This window comes from Triticum aestivum, chromosome 6A (genome assembly GCF_018294505.1).
Source record: "Triticum aestivum cultivar Chinese Spring chromosome 6A, IWGSC CS RefSeq v2.1, whole genome shotgun sequence".
NCBI classification, from domain to species: domain Eukaryota; kingdom Viridiplantae; phylum Streptophyta; class Magnoliopsida; order Poales; family Poaceae; genus Triticum; species Triticum aestivum.
In genome coordinates this window covers 452902433-452914937 of record NC_057809.1, presented here as the reverse complement: position 1 = coordinate 452914937, position 12505 = coordinate 452902433, and the positions used below count along the sequence as shown (strand labels likewise).

Here is a 12505-nt window from a genome sequence, read left to right as displayed (position 1 = left end):
GGAACATGGATAGAATTTCTCTTAATGTTGATTCTTTGAAACTTAGATCTATTCCACCTAAGCATGATATCAATGAATCTCTCAAAGCCATGAGAATTTCCACTGATGAGTGCAAAGAAAGAACCGCTAGGATGCGTGCTAAGAAAGATTGCTTTGTGAAAGCGTGTTCTTCTAGTTTTCATGATAATAAGGATGAAGATCTAAAAGTGATTGATGTGTCTCCTATTAAATCCTTGTTTTGAAATATGAATCTTGATAATGATGGGACTGGATATGAGTCAACTTTAGTTAGAAGGCGTCCCAAAAATTCGGAGTTTTTAGATCTTGATGCTAAAATTGTTAAAAGTGGGATTGAAGAGGTTAAAACTTTAGATAGCAATGAACCCACTATCTTGGATTTCAAGGAATTTAATTATGATAATTGCTCTTTGATAGATTGTATTTCCTTGTTGCAACCCGTGCTAAATTCTCCTCATGCTTATAGTCAAAATAAAGCTTTTACTAAACATATCGTTGATGCTTTGATGCAATCTTATGAAGAAAAACTTGAGTTGCAAGTTTCTATCCCTAGAAAACTTTATGATGAGTGAGAACCTACAATTAAAATAAAAATTAAAGATCATGACTGCTATGCTTTGTGTGATTTGGGTGCTAGTGTTTCCACGATCCCAAAAACTTTGTGTGATTTGCTAGATTTCCGTGAATTTGATGATTGCTCTTTAAACTTGCACCTTGCGGATTCCACTATTAAGAAACCTATGGGAAAGATTAATGATGTTCTTATTGTTGAAAATAGGAATTATGTGCCCGTAGATTTCATTGTTCTTGATATAGATTGCATTCCTTCATGTCCTATTATTCTTGGTAGACCTTTCCTTAGAACGATTGATGTAATTATTGATATGAAGGAAGGGAATATTAGATTCCAATTTCCGTTAAGGAAAGGCATGGAACACTCCCCTAGAAAGAAAATTAAATTACCATATGAATCTATTATGAGAGCCACCTATGGATTGCCGACCAAAGATGGCAATACCTAGATCTATCTTCGCTTTTATGCCTAGCTAGGGGCGTTAAACGATAGTGCTTGTTGGGAGGCAACCCAATTTTATTTTTATTACTTGATTTTTGTTCCTGTTTAGTAATAAATAATTTATCTAGCCTCTGTTTTGGTTTTGTTTTTTGTGTTTAATTAGTGTTTGTGCCAAGTAGAACCGTTGGGAAGACTTGGGGGAAGTATTTTTGATCTTGCTGTAAAAAACATAAACTTTAGCGCTCAAGAGAATTGCTGCCATTTTTTATTGGAGAGTGGTATTTAGTTAATTCTTTTTGAAGATGATTAATAGATGAATTCCTAACTTCCAGAAATTTATTTAGAATTTTTGGGGTTCCATAAGTATTCTAAACCTACAGATTACTACAGACTATTCTGTTTTTGACAGATTCTGTTTTTCATGTGTTGTTTGCTTATTTTGATGAATCTATGGCTAGTAATAGAGCTTATGAACCATAGAAAAGTTGGAATACAGTAGGTCTAACACCAATATAAATAAAGAATGAGTTCATTACAGTACCTTGAAGTGGTGGTTTGTTTTCTTTTACTAACGGAGCTCACGAAGATTTTCTTTTAAGTTTTGTGTTGTGAAGTTTTCAAGTTTTGGGTAAAGATTTGATGGATTATGGAACTAGGAGTGGCAAGAGCCTAAGATTGGGTATACCCAAGGCACCCCAAGGTAAAATCCAAGGACACCAAAAAGCCTAAGCTTTGGGATGCCCCGGAAGGCATCCCCTCTTTCGTCTCCGTCCATCGGTAACTTTACTTGGAGCTATATTTTTATTTGCCACATGATATGTGTTTTGCTTGGAGCGTCTTGTATGATTTGAGTCTTTGATTTTTAGTTTACCACAATCATCCTTGATGTACACACCTTTTGGGAGAGACACACATGAATTGGAATTTATTAGAATACTCTATGTGCTTCACTTATATCTGTTGAGTTGGATAATTTTTTGCTCTAGTGCTTCGCTTATATCTTTTAGAGCACGGCGGTGATTCTATTTTTATAGAAATAGTTGATCTCTCATGCTTCACTTATATCATTTTGAGAGTCCTTTAGAACAGCATGGTAATTCACTTTGGTTATAAATTTTAAATGCTAAGAGAAGTTGGATGCTTGATAGATGGTTTTGAGATATAAAGGTGGTAATATTAGAGGTCTGCTAGTTGAGTAATTGTGAAATTGATGAATACTTGTGCTAGCATGCACGTATGGTAAACGTTATGTGACAAATTTGAAGCATGGGGTGTTCTTTGATTGCTTTCCTTATGAGTGGCGATCGGGGACGAGCGATGGTCTTTTCCTACCAATCTATCCCCCTAGGAGCATGCGCGTAGTGCTTGGTTTTGATGACTTGTAGATTTTTGCAATAAGTATGTGAGTTCTTTATGACTAATGTTGAGTCCATGGATTATACGCACTCTCACCCTTCCAACATTGCTAGCCTCTTCGGTACCGTGCATTGCCCTTTCTCACCTTGAGAGTTGGTGCAAACTTCGCCGGTGCATCCAAACCCCGTGATATGATACGCTCTATCACACATAAGCCTCCTTATATCTTTCTCAAAACAGCCACCATACCTACCTATTATGGCATTTCATAGTCATTCTGAGATATATTGCCATGCAACTTTCCACCGTTCCATTTATTATGACATGCATCATCATTGTCATATTGCTTTGCATGATCATGTAGTTGACATCGTATTTGTGGCAAGGCCACCATGCTTAATTTTTCATACATGTCACTCTTGATTCATCGCAATCCCGATACACCGCCGGAGGCATTCACATGGAGTCATATTTTGTTCTAAGTATCGAGTTTTAATTCTTGAGTTGTAAGAAAATAAAAGTGTGATGATCATCATTAGAGCATTGTCCCATGTGATGAAAGGATGATGGAGACTATGATTCCCCCACAAGTCGGGATGAGACTCCGGACGAAAAAAAAGAGGCCAAAAAAAGGGAAGAAGGCCCAAATAAAAAAAGAGAATGAGAGAAAAAGAGAGAAGGGACAATGTTACTATCCTTTTTCCACACTTGTGCTTCAAAGTAGCACCATGATCTTCATGATAGAGAGTCTCTTATTTTGTCACTTCCATATACTAGTGGGAATTTTTCATTATAGAACTTGGCTTGTATATTCCAATGACGGGCTTCCTCAAATGCCCTAGGTCTTCGTGAGCAAGCGAGTTGGATGCACACCCACTTAGTTTCTTTGATGAGCTTTCATATATTTATAGCTCTAGTGCATCCGTTGCATGGCAATCCCTACTCCTTGCATTGACATCAATCGGTGGGCATCTCCATAGCCCATTGATTAGTCGCGTCAATGTGAGACTTTCTCCCTTTTTGTCTTCTCACACAACCTTAATCATCATATTCTATTCCACCCATAGTGATATGTCCATGGCTCGCGCTCATATATTGCGTAAAAGTTGAAAGAGTTTGAAAAGGCTAAGTATGAAACAATTGCTTGGCTTGTCATCGGGGTTGTGCATGATGAGAGCATTTTGTGTGATGAAAATGAAGCATGGCCAAACTATATGACTTTGTAGGGATAAGTTTTCTTTGGCTATGGTATTTTGATAAGACATAATTGCTTGATTAGCATACTTGGAATATTACTATTTTTATGTCAACAATAAACTTTTATCTTGAATCTTTCGGATCTGAACAGTCATGCCATAATGGAGAATATTCTAGAAAGCATTCCACATCAAAAATTCTGTTTTTATCATTTACCTACTCGAGGACGAGCAGGAATTAAGCTTGGGGATGCTGATACGTCTCCAATGTATCTATAATTTTTTATTGTTCTATGCTACTATATTATCTGTTTTGGATGTTAATGGGCTTTATTTTACACTTTTATATTATTTTTGGGACTAACCTATTAACCGGAGGCCTAGCCCAAATTGCTGCTTTTTTGCCTATTTCAGTGTTTCGCAGAAAAGGAATATCAAACGGAGTCCAAACGGAATGAAACCTTCGGGAGCGTGATTTTTGGAACAAACGTGATACAGAGGACTTGGAGTGGACGTCAAGAAACGAACGAGGTGGCCACGAGGCAGGGGGCACGCCTACCCCCTGGGTGCGCCCTCCCCCCTCGTGGGCCCCTCATGGCTCCATCGACCTACTTCTTCCTCCTATATATACCTACGTACCCGAAAACATCCAGGAGCACCACGAAACCCTATTTCCACCGTCGCAACCTTCTGTACCCAAGAGATCCCATCTTGGGTCCTTTTTTGGAGCTCCGCCGGAGGGGGCATTGATCAGGAGGGCCTCTACATCAACTCCATGGTCCCTCTGATGATGTGTGAGTAGTTTACTTTAGACCTTCGGGTCCATAGTTATTAGCTAGATGGCTTCTTCTCTCTCTTTGGATCTCAATACAAAGTTCTCCTCGATTCTCTTGGAGATCTATTCGATGTAATCTTCTTTTGCAGTGTGTTTGTCAAGATCCGATGAATTGTGGGTTTATGATCAAGTTTATCTATGAACAATATTTGAATCTTCTCTGAATTCTTTTATGTATGATTGGTTTATCTTTGCAAGTCTCTTCGAATTATCAGTTTGGTTTAGCCTACTAGATTGATCTTTCTTGCAATGGGAGAAGTGCTTAGCTTTGGGTTCAATCTTGTGGTGCTCGATCCCAGTGATAGAAAGGGAAACGACACGTATTGTATTGTTGCCATCGAGGATAAAAAGATGGGGTTTATATCATATTGCATGAGTTTATCCCTCTACATCATGTCATCTTGCTTAAGGCGTTACTCTGTTCTTATGAACTTAATACTCTAGATGCATGCTGGATAGCGGTCGATGTGTGGAGTAATAGTAGTAGATGCAGGAAGGAGTCGGTCTACTTGTCACGGAAGTGATGCCTATATACATGATCATACCTAGATATTCTCATAATTATTTCTTTTCTATCAATTGCTCGACAGTAATTTGTTCACCCACCGTAATACTTATGCTATCTTGAGAGAAGCCACTAGTGAAACCTATAGCCCCTGGGTCTATTCTCCATCATACAAGTTTCCAATCTATTTTATTTTGCAATCTTTAATTTCAACCTATATCATAAAAGTACCAAAAATATTTATCTTATTATTATCTCTATCAGATCTAACTCTTACAAGTGCCCGTGAATGGATTGACAACCCCTTTATCGCGTTGGTTGCGAGATTCTTATTTATTTGTGTGGGTACGAGGTGACTCACGCGTGGTCCCCTACTGGATTGATACCTTGGTTCTCAAAAACTGAGGGAAATACGTACGCTGCTTTGCTGCATCACCCTTTCCTCTTCAAGGGAAAACCAACGCAGTGCTCAAGAGGTAGCAACGTGCGGTGCACCATGATCCTTGGTCTCCTTCCCCCACATGTAGGCGTACCGTGTCACCAGATCATTCTTGTCGAGTGATGGCGGATGGAAGACGATTTTCTCCCTCTGGTGCGCTGTGCTGGCTTCCCTCCTCTCCTCTGCCTACGGGTCGAGTAGCTTGTTTTGGGCCTTCTTCAGCGCCATAACGGCTTCACGGGAGTGGATTTGGTGGCAGGCAAAGGTGTAGCGCAACGGCAAGGGAGAGCTCTACCCTATCGCAAGGTTGAAGACGATGGTGGTGGCGAGAATGGAGATTGGGGAAGTGGATGAGCAGCGCTCCTACAGATTCCCTTTTGTATGGGGAAGGCACGGGGGTTGGTTCACCACCACCTAACGTGTCTGCATTTTTACAGGTGCACGGACCCATTTGCCTTTACTTTCCACTTCCCCCATGTCTCGCATTTAATGTGCATCGTGGGCGTGCAGTAAAAATCATGATTACATCAGTAATTATTTGCCATGTGCGTCTGTGTATTTTTTTGGGCCTAGCCCAAGGTCGCCTTGCACGCGTGTGGCCCAGGCCCGGGGGCTCATGTTGGTGTACTAGAACATGGGTGCTTTAGTACACTGACTTATGCACAGACAATAGTAGCCTTCCCGATAGCAAGGGCTTACCGGAGAATGACCCTGAAGAACATTCAAGACTTGGTTGCTAAAACCATGAAGAAGACCTCTAGGCAGGTGATCGAGAAGTATTAAGGAAATACTGAAAGTCAATACTGGAGTTCCGGCAAGCTACACACCGGCAAGCGAAGACCCGGCAAGCTCTGTCCAGCAAGCTCCCTCTGTCTCGACCGCTCCACCTCAGCGATCAGCTAGTCGCTTGACAAATAGCTGTTGAGTGCACAGACAGTTAGGTGAGGCTTGTTGAGGTACGTGTCAGCACGCCGCCTGAAGATCAGCTTTAATGATATCCTAGAGGCGTGCCAAGATAATAGGAGGTAGCTGAGCGAACGACATAGAAGGTGAGACACTTCCTTGCCGAAGCTTACCCCAGCACAACACCTCAAGGCGCATTTATTGCTTTTGTCCTAATCCGTCAGGGTTAGGTATGATAGCACTGCAGCCACTATTCACTTCATGCAATTACTATTTTACCATTGTGGTGACCCCTTCGCCTATAAAAGGAGGCCCATGGTTACCTTTAAAAAGGTCGACACTTTGCTCATTTATGCATAGTAGCCGCACTTCCCGCACACTCTTGCCAGCAAGCTGCGCTCCATTGTAACATGAGCTCATACACATCAATACACCAGAGCAGGAGTATGGTTTTACGCCTCACAGCGGCCTGAACCTGGGTAAACCTTGTGTGCCTCTGCTGGATCTGCTCTCTGTGTTTGTTGATCCCCACAGCCGAACTACAAAGGGGCCTTTGCCGGTCCCATAGATTGTCATACGCACGACACTAGGCCTCATAATCCTCTACCTAGGGTGATTGTTCCTCGAGGAGGCATTCCGAAAGATATCATTGTCACCACAATTTTTATGGGTCATAACTCTCATGTTAAATCAAATCCTTCGGGGCATTCACCTACTCACAAACACATTAGTCCTTTAATTGTTTTGTCACATCCAAAAAGCCTCAGGGGCACTACTTGCACTTATATAAGACACTATTAACATGATCAAACCCATGCTTTTATTTCCATATCTTCTACTAATGCAAGTGTCAACAATGAATAAATTTATTTATGATATGAAATACAACATGTTTATGTAATGAAATCTCCCTGCGTGATCGCAACTTCATTTATTAATGTTATTGAAGTTATTGTAGATCTATTCGTATCTTCTCCTCTCAAAGGAAATACTACCATGGTGCATATGTAAAAACAATATATGGGGAATCTAGTGGACTAGTACAGAAGTAACATTTTCTTAGTACAACAAAAAATATTTGTTATTGTTTGGAGATAGGTATATCTCATTTGTAGCCCTTATATTTTATATTATCAGAGTTATTGTAGATCTTGGCTTATCTTCATCTAGAAGGATCGGTTTTCATGGTGCATGTAAGCACAATATACACGAGAGTAATTAAAGGACTACAATACAAGTAACATTTTCTTGGTATAAAAATTTCTTTATTATTATTACTTGAAGATAGGGATATCACATTTCTCACCTCTTAACATGTAATCCATCACTACATAATGACTAGCACATAAATATCTTAAACAATTATATGGATTTGTTTCTGTTGGGAGATAGATATAAATGATTCTCTAATTACTTCCCTTGTTTCATGATATATCATTTCCGCGGGGCGGGGGGGGGGGGGGGGGGGGGGGGTATCCCACCTAAATATAACACGTAGTATTTTTTAAAGTCACGAAGCTCCATGTTTTTTATTCCCATATCTTCAACTCCTACAGTAGTGCTTCACAATGGATAGCTCTTTATTTCCCATACATAAAAATGGTTTATTTACCTTTTTTAATATATATGTTATTGTTAAATACGCTTTATTAATGTTATTGTAGATCTTTTATGTATGATATGTTATCATTTACTTATGATATTGAAGTTATTATATATCTGGTCGTATCTTCTCGCCGCGAAGGAGCGATTTTCATCATACATTTAAGGACAAATATGCGAGAGTAATGTAACGGACAAAAATAAAAATAGCATTTCTTCGGTGTGACAACAAAAACCTTTTTTGTTGCGAGAACAACACAGAAACTTTATTAACATGGAAGAAACAGCCTACATACTAATACGCGAGAGTAATGACCAACACATAAATATGTAATCATTTTGTATGGATATGCTTTCTGTTGGGAGATAGATATAAATCTCTCTCTGTTTACTCACTTTGTTCTACTATATGATATATCTTTTGCCATTAAATCGTCGCTCAATATATCTTTGATACATTTACGAAACCTGAGTCCAGCCGGGTATATAACACACACGTCTTCTCCTTTTTTCTCAGACATCAGTGAAGACAGCCTCTCTTTTGTAGGGCTCTTGGCTTTCTCTGCCTGCCTTCCCACTCTCTTTGCCCTTTCCAGTTGTCTACGACCCCATCTTTTTCACCACCGTCTCTCTTCTTCCTCCCCTAGCCGCCCACTGTACAGCCCCTTGTTCCCAACTTCCCCCGTCTCCGCCGTCACAACTCGGAAGCCGTAAGTCATGTCCTTCCTTGCGACACTCATTGTATCTGTGTGAGAAAGAGACGGGAGAGGAGCTTGCACCGAGAGAGATGGGCGTGCAAGCAAGAATTCTCCAATCTAGTCCCTGAATTGCTCTCGTAGAGTACTTGTTGGTGGTACATCTATACTTGTAGTGTAGGAGGAGAGGGAGAAACTAGTGGTAGGTGGTAGTGTACTGGAGCTTTCCGCCACCTGCACTCACTCCGGTAAGGTAGATCAAACTGAATTTTGTGTTTTGGGCAGGGAATTCGAAGGAAGGTGGTGTGGTGGCGGTGGCGGCGGCCATGCAGCATCCCGAGCAGGGTGGCGCCGGGTACCCCTACGGGCCGCCGCTTACGGGGATGGCCCCGTTGTTGCCGCAGCCGGCATCCGCGGCCGTGCCTGTCAGCAGCATCCCGTCTCCGACGCCGTCGCCGATGCAGCCGCAGCCGCAGCCAGCGGGGACGAGCTTCGACCAATTGCCAGCCGCGCGTGTCAGCAGCATCCCGTCTCCGACGCCGTCGCCGTCGCCGATGCAGCCGCCGCCGCAGCCAGCGGGGACGAACTTCGACCAATTGCCGTCCGCCGGCGCCGTCAGCTTCCACGACGACGAGAACACGCCGGTCGACGGCGGAAGCGGCAGGAGCGGCGGCGACGCGGGGGCGGGAGGGTCCGGCAGCCGGTGGCCGCGGGAGGAGACGGTGGCGCTCATCAGGATCCGGTCGGAGATGGACGGCGCCTTCCGGAACGCCGCCCTCAAGGCCCCCGTCTGGGAGGAGGTCTCCAGGTGAGAACGAAACTGTAAAAATCTCCTCTCCCCTGCGCAATGCGGCTAACGGTTTCAGAGAATTCGCCGTCCGTCAGGCCTGTCCTGCGCGGAATGATGGCGAGCTATCCTGCCATTCCCCATCCAGTTTTGGCGTAATGCGACGCCCCTCGATTTCCGTGTCGCTGGGGGCCGGCGCTCGTCGTCTCGGCTAGAACCTCGGCGCCCGGGAGCAGTGCGCCACTGCCACGGGGGTGCGGAGCAGGCCACTCAGGCAGGCGCTGCAGCGCAGGCTGCTGCATTGTTTTCTCTGCTCTTACTTTTCTAGCCATTGATGCACTCTGGTCTCTGGGAAAAGAAGGTGCACAGGAAGTCTTTTGCTCCCATCCCGATGCTGCTCTCATGAATTAATCTGCATCTCTCTCCCGCTGACAGTGCCATCATCTTGACATCATCGCGCACCTCTTTCCAATTCCTCCCGTCTTCAGTCTCTCTCAGAGAAAGAAAGATAAAGAAAGTCAGGAGTTTTGACTCATCCTAGTACTTGTGTGATAGCGTTGTGTCAATTTTATTTTATACTAGTATGGATTACCACTCATGCCATCTTCATTGCTGCGCCAGTTTGGTTGAGACGTGAAAGCAAGAGACGGCCTCTGACAGCAACAAGATTTTGCAGGAAGCTTGCGGAGCTGGGCTACCGCAGGAGCGCCAAGAAGTGCAAGGAGAAGTTCGAGAACGTGGACAAGTACTACCGCCGCACCAAGGAAGGCCGCGCCGGGCGCCAGGACGGCAAGAACTACCGCTTCTTCAAGGAGCTCGAAGCGCTCCACGCCGCGGCCCCGCAGCAGAACCAGCACATGGCGACCGCCGCGCCAATCTTGCCAGATCCTCGGCCGTTGGCAATGGCGCCTGCCTATCCTGGCGCCGGCCTGCCGGACCTCAGCTTGTCGTCGAATTCGGAGTCAGAGTCGGACGACGAGTCAGACGAGGAGGAAGACCAGGCGGGCGGCGGCGGCGGCAGGAGCAACGAGAGCATGATGGCGCTCTTCGAGGGGATGATAAAGCAGATCACGGAGAAGCAAGACGCGACGCAGCGGCTGTTCCTGGAGACGCTTGAGAAGTGGGAGGCCGACCGCACCGCGCGGGAGGAGGCATGGCGCCGGCAGGAGCTGGCCCGCATAAGCCGCGAAAGGGAGCAGCACGCCCGGGAGCGAGCCGCCGCGGCCGCCCGCGACGCCGCCGTGATCGCGTTCCTCCAGCGCGTCGGCGGGAGCTCCGTGCTGCCCACCCCAATGCCGGCCCACACAGCGCCTCATCCCGACGCGCCGGCCTCCTCGCTCCAGCTGGTGGTCGCCGCGCCGGAGGAGGGCGGCCGGCGAGGAGGAGGGGAGAGCAGCGCGGGCATGTCACGGTGGCCCAAGGAGGAGGTCCATGCGCTGATCCAGCTGCGGATGGAGAAGGACGAGCACTGCCAGGACATGGGGGCCAAAGGGCCGCTGTGGGAGGACATCTCCGCCGGCATGCGGAGGATCGGCTACAACCGGAGCTCCAAGCGGTGCAAGGAGAAGTGGGAAAACATCAACAAGTACTTCAAGAAGGTGAAGGAGAGCAACAAGAGGCGCCCCGAGGACTCCAAGACGTGCCCCTACTTCCACCAGCTCGACGCTATCTACCGCAAGAAGCAATCTGCCGTGAGCAACGCCGCCGGCGGCTGCTCTAGCACTGCCTCCGGGAACGCTGTGGCCGCGGTCAACGCCTCCGCCTCCGAGCAGCATAACCCCTGGCGCGAGCTCGAGGGTAAGATCAGCAACGACTTTGACAGGAGGCACACCGTTGGAGGGGGAAGCTCAGATGCCCCGCCCGGCGACGGCGAGGTGGCCGCGGCCAGTACCGTGCTTGATGCCATCGCTACAACCAAGGTAATGACTCAAACTTCCGAATCTCTCTCCATGCCGTCGATTGCTTGCAACTTAATCGCAATTGGCCTCGGACAGAAGTCTGAAGACAACGTGATGGCAATGGAGTCAAACATTCAGTCCCAGCAGACGGAGGTGACGGCGACGGACGAGACGGACAGCGACGACATCGAAGGCAACTACACCGATGACGGCGACGACGACGACGGCGACGAGGATGACAAGATGAAGTACACCATAGAGTTCCAGAAGCACAAAGAGGGCGGAAGCAGTAGCGCTCCTGCTGCCCCAGCGACAGCTGCGACGGTGGTGACGAGTTCGGCCCCGACAGGCAGGACCTTCCTTGCCGTTCAGTAGACCCCCGTGCCGAAAGAAAACCAGGCACCAGCTTCCTCTTCGGTTCATGAGCACCGGCAGCCCTTGGCACCATCCTATACCATTTGTTGATTTGTTTCTGTAATAGCAACCTCAGTGGTCAAAAGACAAAAAGAAAACCAAACCGAAATAAGTGGCTCCCCTCTGTGATTTCATAACTAGACTGGAAAACAGGGGAGGTGCTAGAGCAATAGAAATCCCAAACAGCAAGTCTTTTTTATAGGAGGCTTATTATAGCCTAAATTTTACAATTTATGTACATTGATATAGCATTCTGAAAACCAGAGCCTCTGTTTCGCCTATTTTATTCTATTTTGAAATTGAAGTAGGTTATATTCTACTCTCTCCATTCCAAAAAGTTTGTCTTACATTTGTCTAGATATATATGTATCTAGACACATTTTAGTGTTAGATATGTCACTATCTAGACAAATCTAAGATAAATTTTTTGGGACGGAGGTAATACCTATATTTCAAAATAAGAAAAAAACCGAGGGGGGGGGGGGGGGCAAACAGTCCATTACATGAAAGGTAATGAAAACGATGCACAGAATGTGCAGCAGGCCATTACCAAACCAGGAGAGAAGAAAGAAAAAAAAACAGTTACATCTGACAGTCTAACAATGGACTGGAACTTCCTGGATACCAAGTTAATCAAGCGGCTAGATGCCTGGATTAGCTATTATGCATCATCTGCTGCTAGATTGATCTTGCTTAATTCGAGTCTCGATGGTATACCTTCTTTTCTATGTCTATGATCCTCCTTAACAAGACTTTTACTGAGAAGATGAATGTACATCGTAGAAGGTTTTTCTAGAGGAAAAGGAGGAATAAGCGTGCCTACCACATGGTCAAGTGGACTA

General features: G+C 45.3%; 1 protein-coding gene across 3 annotated transcripts; it reads left to right on the top strand.

The window, feature by feature from the left end:
- Nucleotides 1-8377: 8377 nt before the first annotated feature.
- On the top strand, nucleotides 8378-11954 carry LOC123127865 (trihelix transcription factor GTL1). 3 transcript variants are annotated; one of them, XM_044547719.1, is made up of 4 exons: nucleotides 8378-8766; nucleotides 8850-9372; nucleotides 10028-11270; nucleotides 11349-11954. In XM_044547719.1, exons 2-4 carry the CDS (start codon nucleotides 8891-8893, stop codon nucleotides 11622-11624), a joined length of 2001 nt encoding a protein of 666 aa, XP_044403654.1. In that variant the 5' UTR covers nucleotides 8378-8766; nucleotides 8850-8890; the 3' UTR covers nucleotides 11625-11954. The 3 variants fall into 3 exon arrangements, with proteins under 3 accessions (XP_044403654.1, XP_044403653.1, XP_044403652.1); XM_044547718.1 differs by having other exon boundaries at nucleotides 8379-8579; nucleotides 11346-11954; XM_044547717.1 differs by having other exon boundaries at nucleotides 8380-8766; nucleotides 11346-11954.
- The last annotated feature ends 551 nt before the right edge of the window (nucleotides 11955-12505 follow it).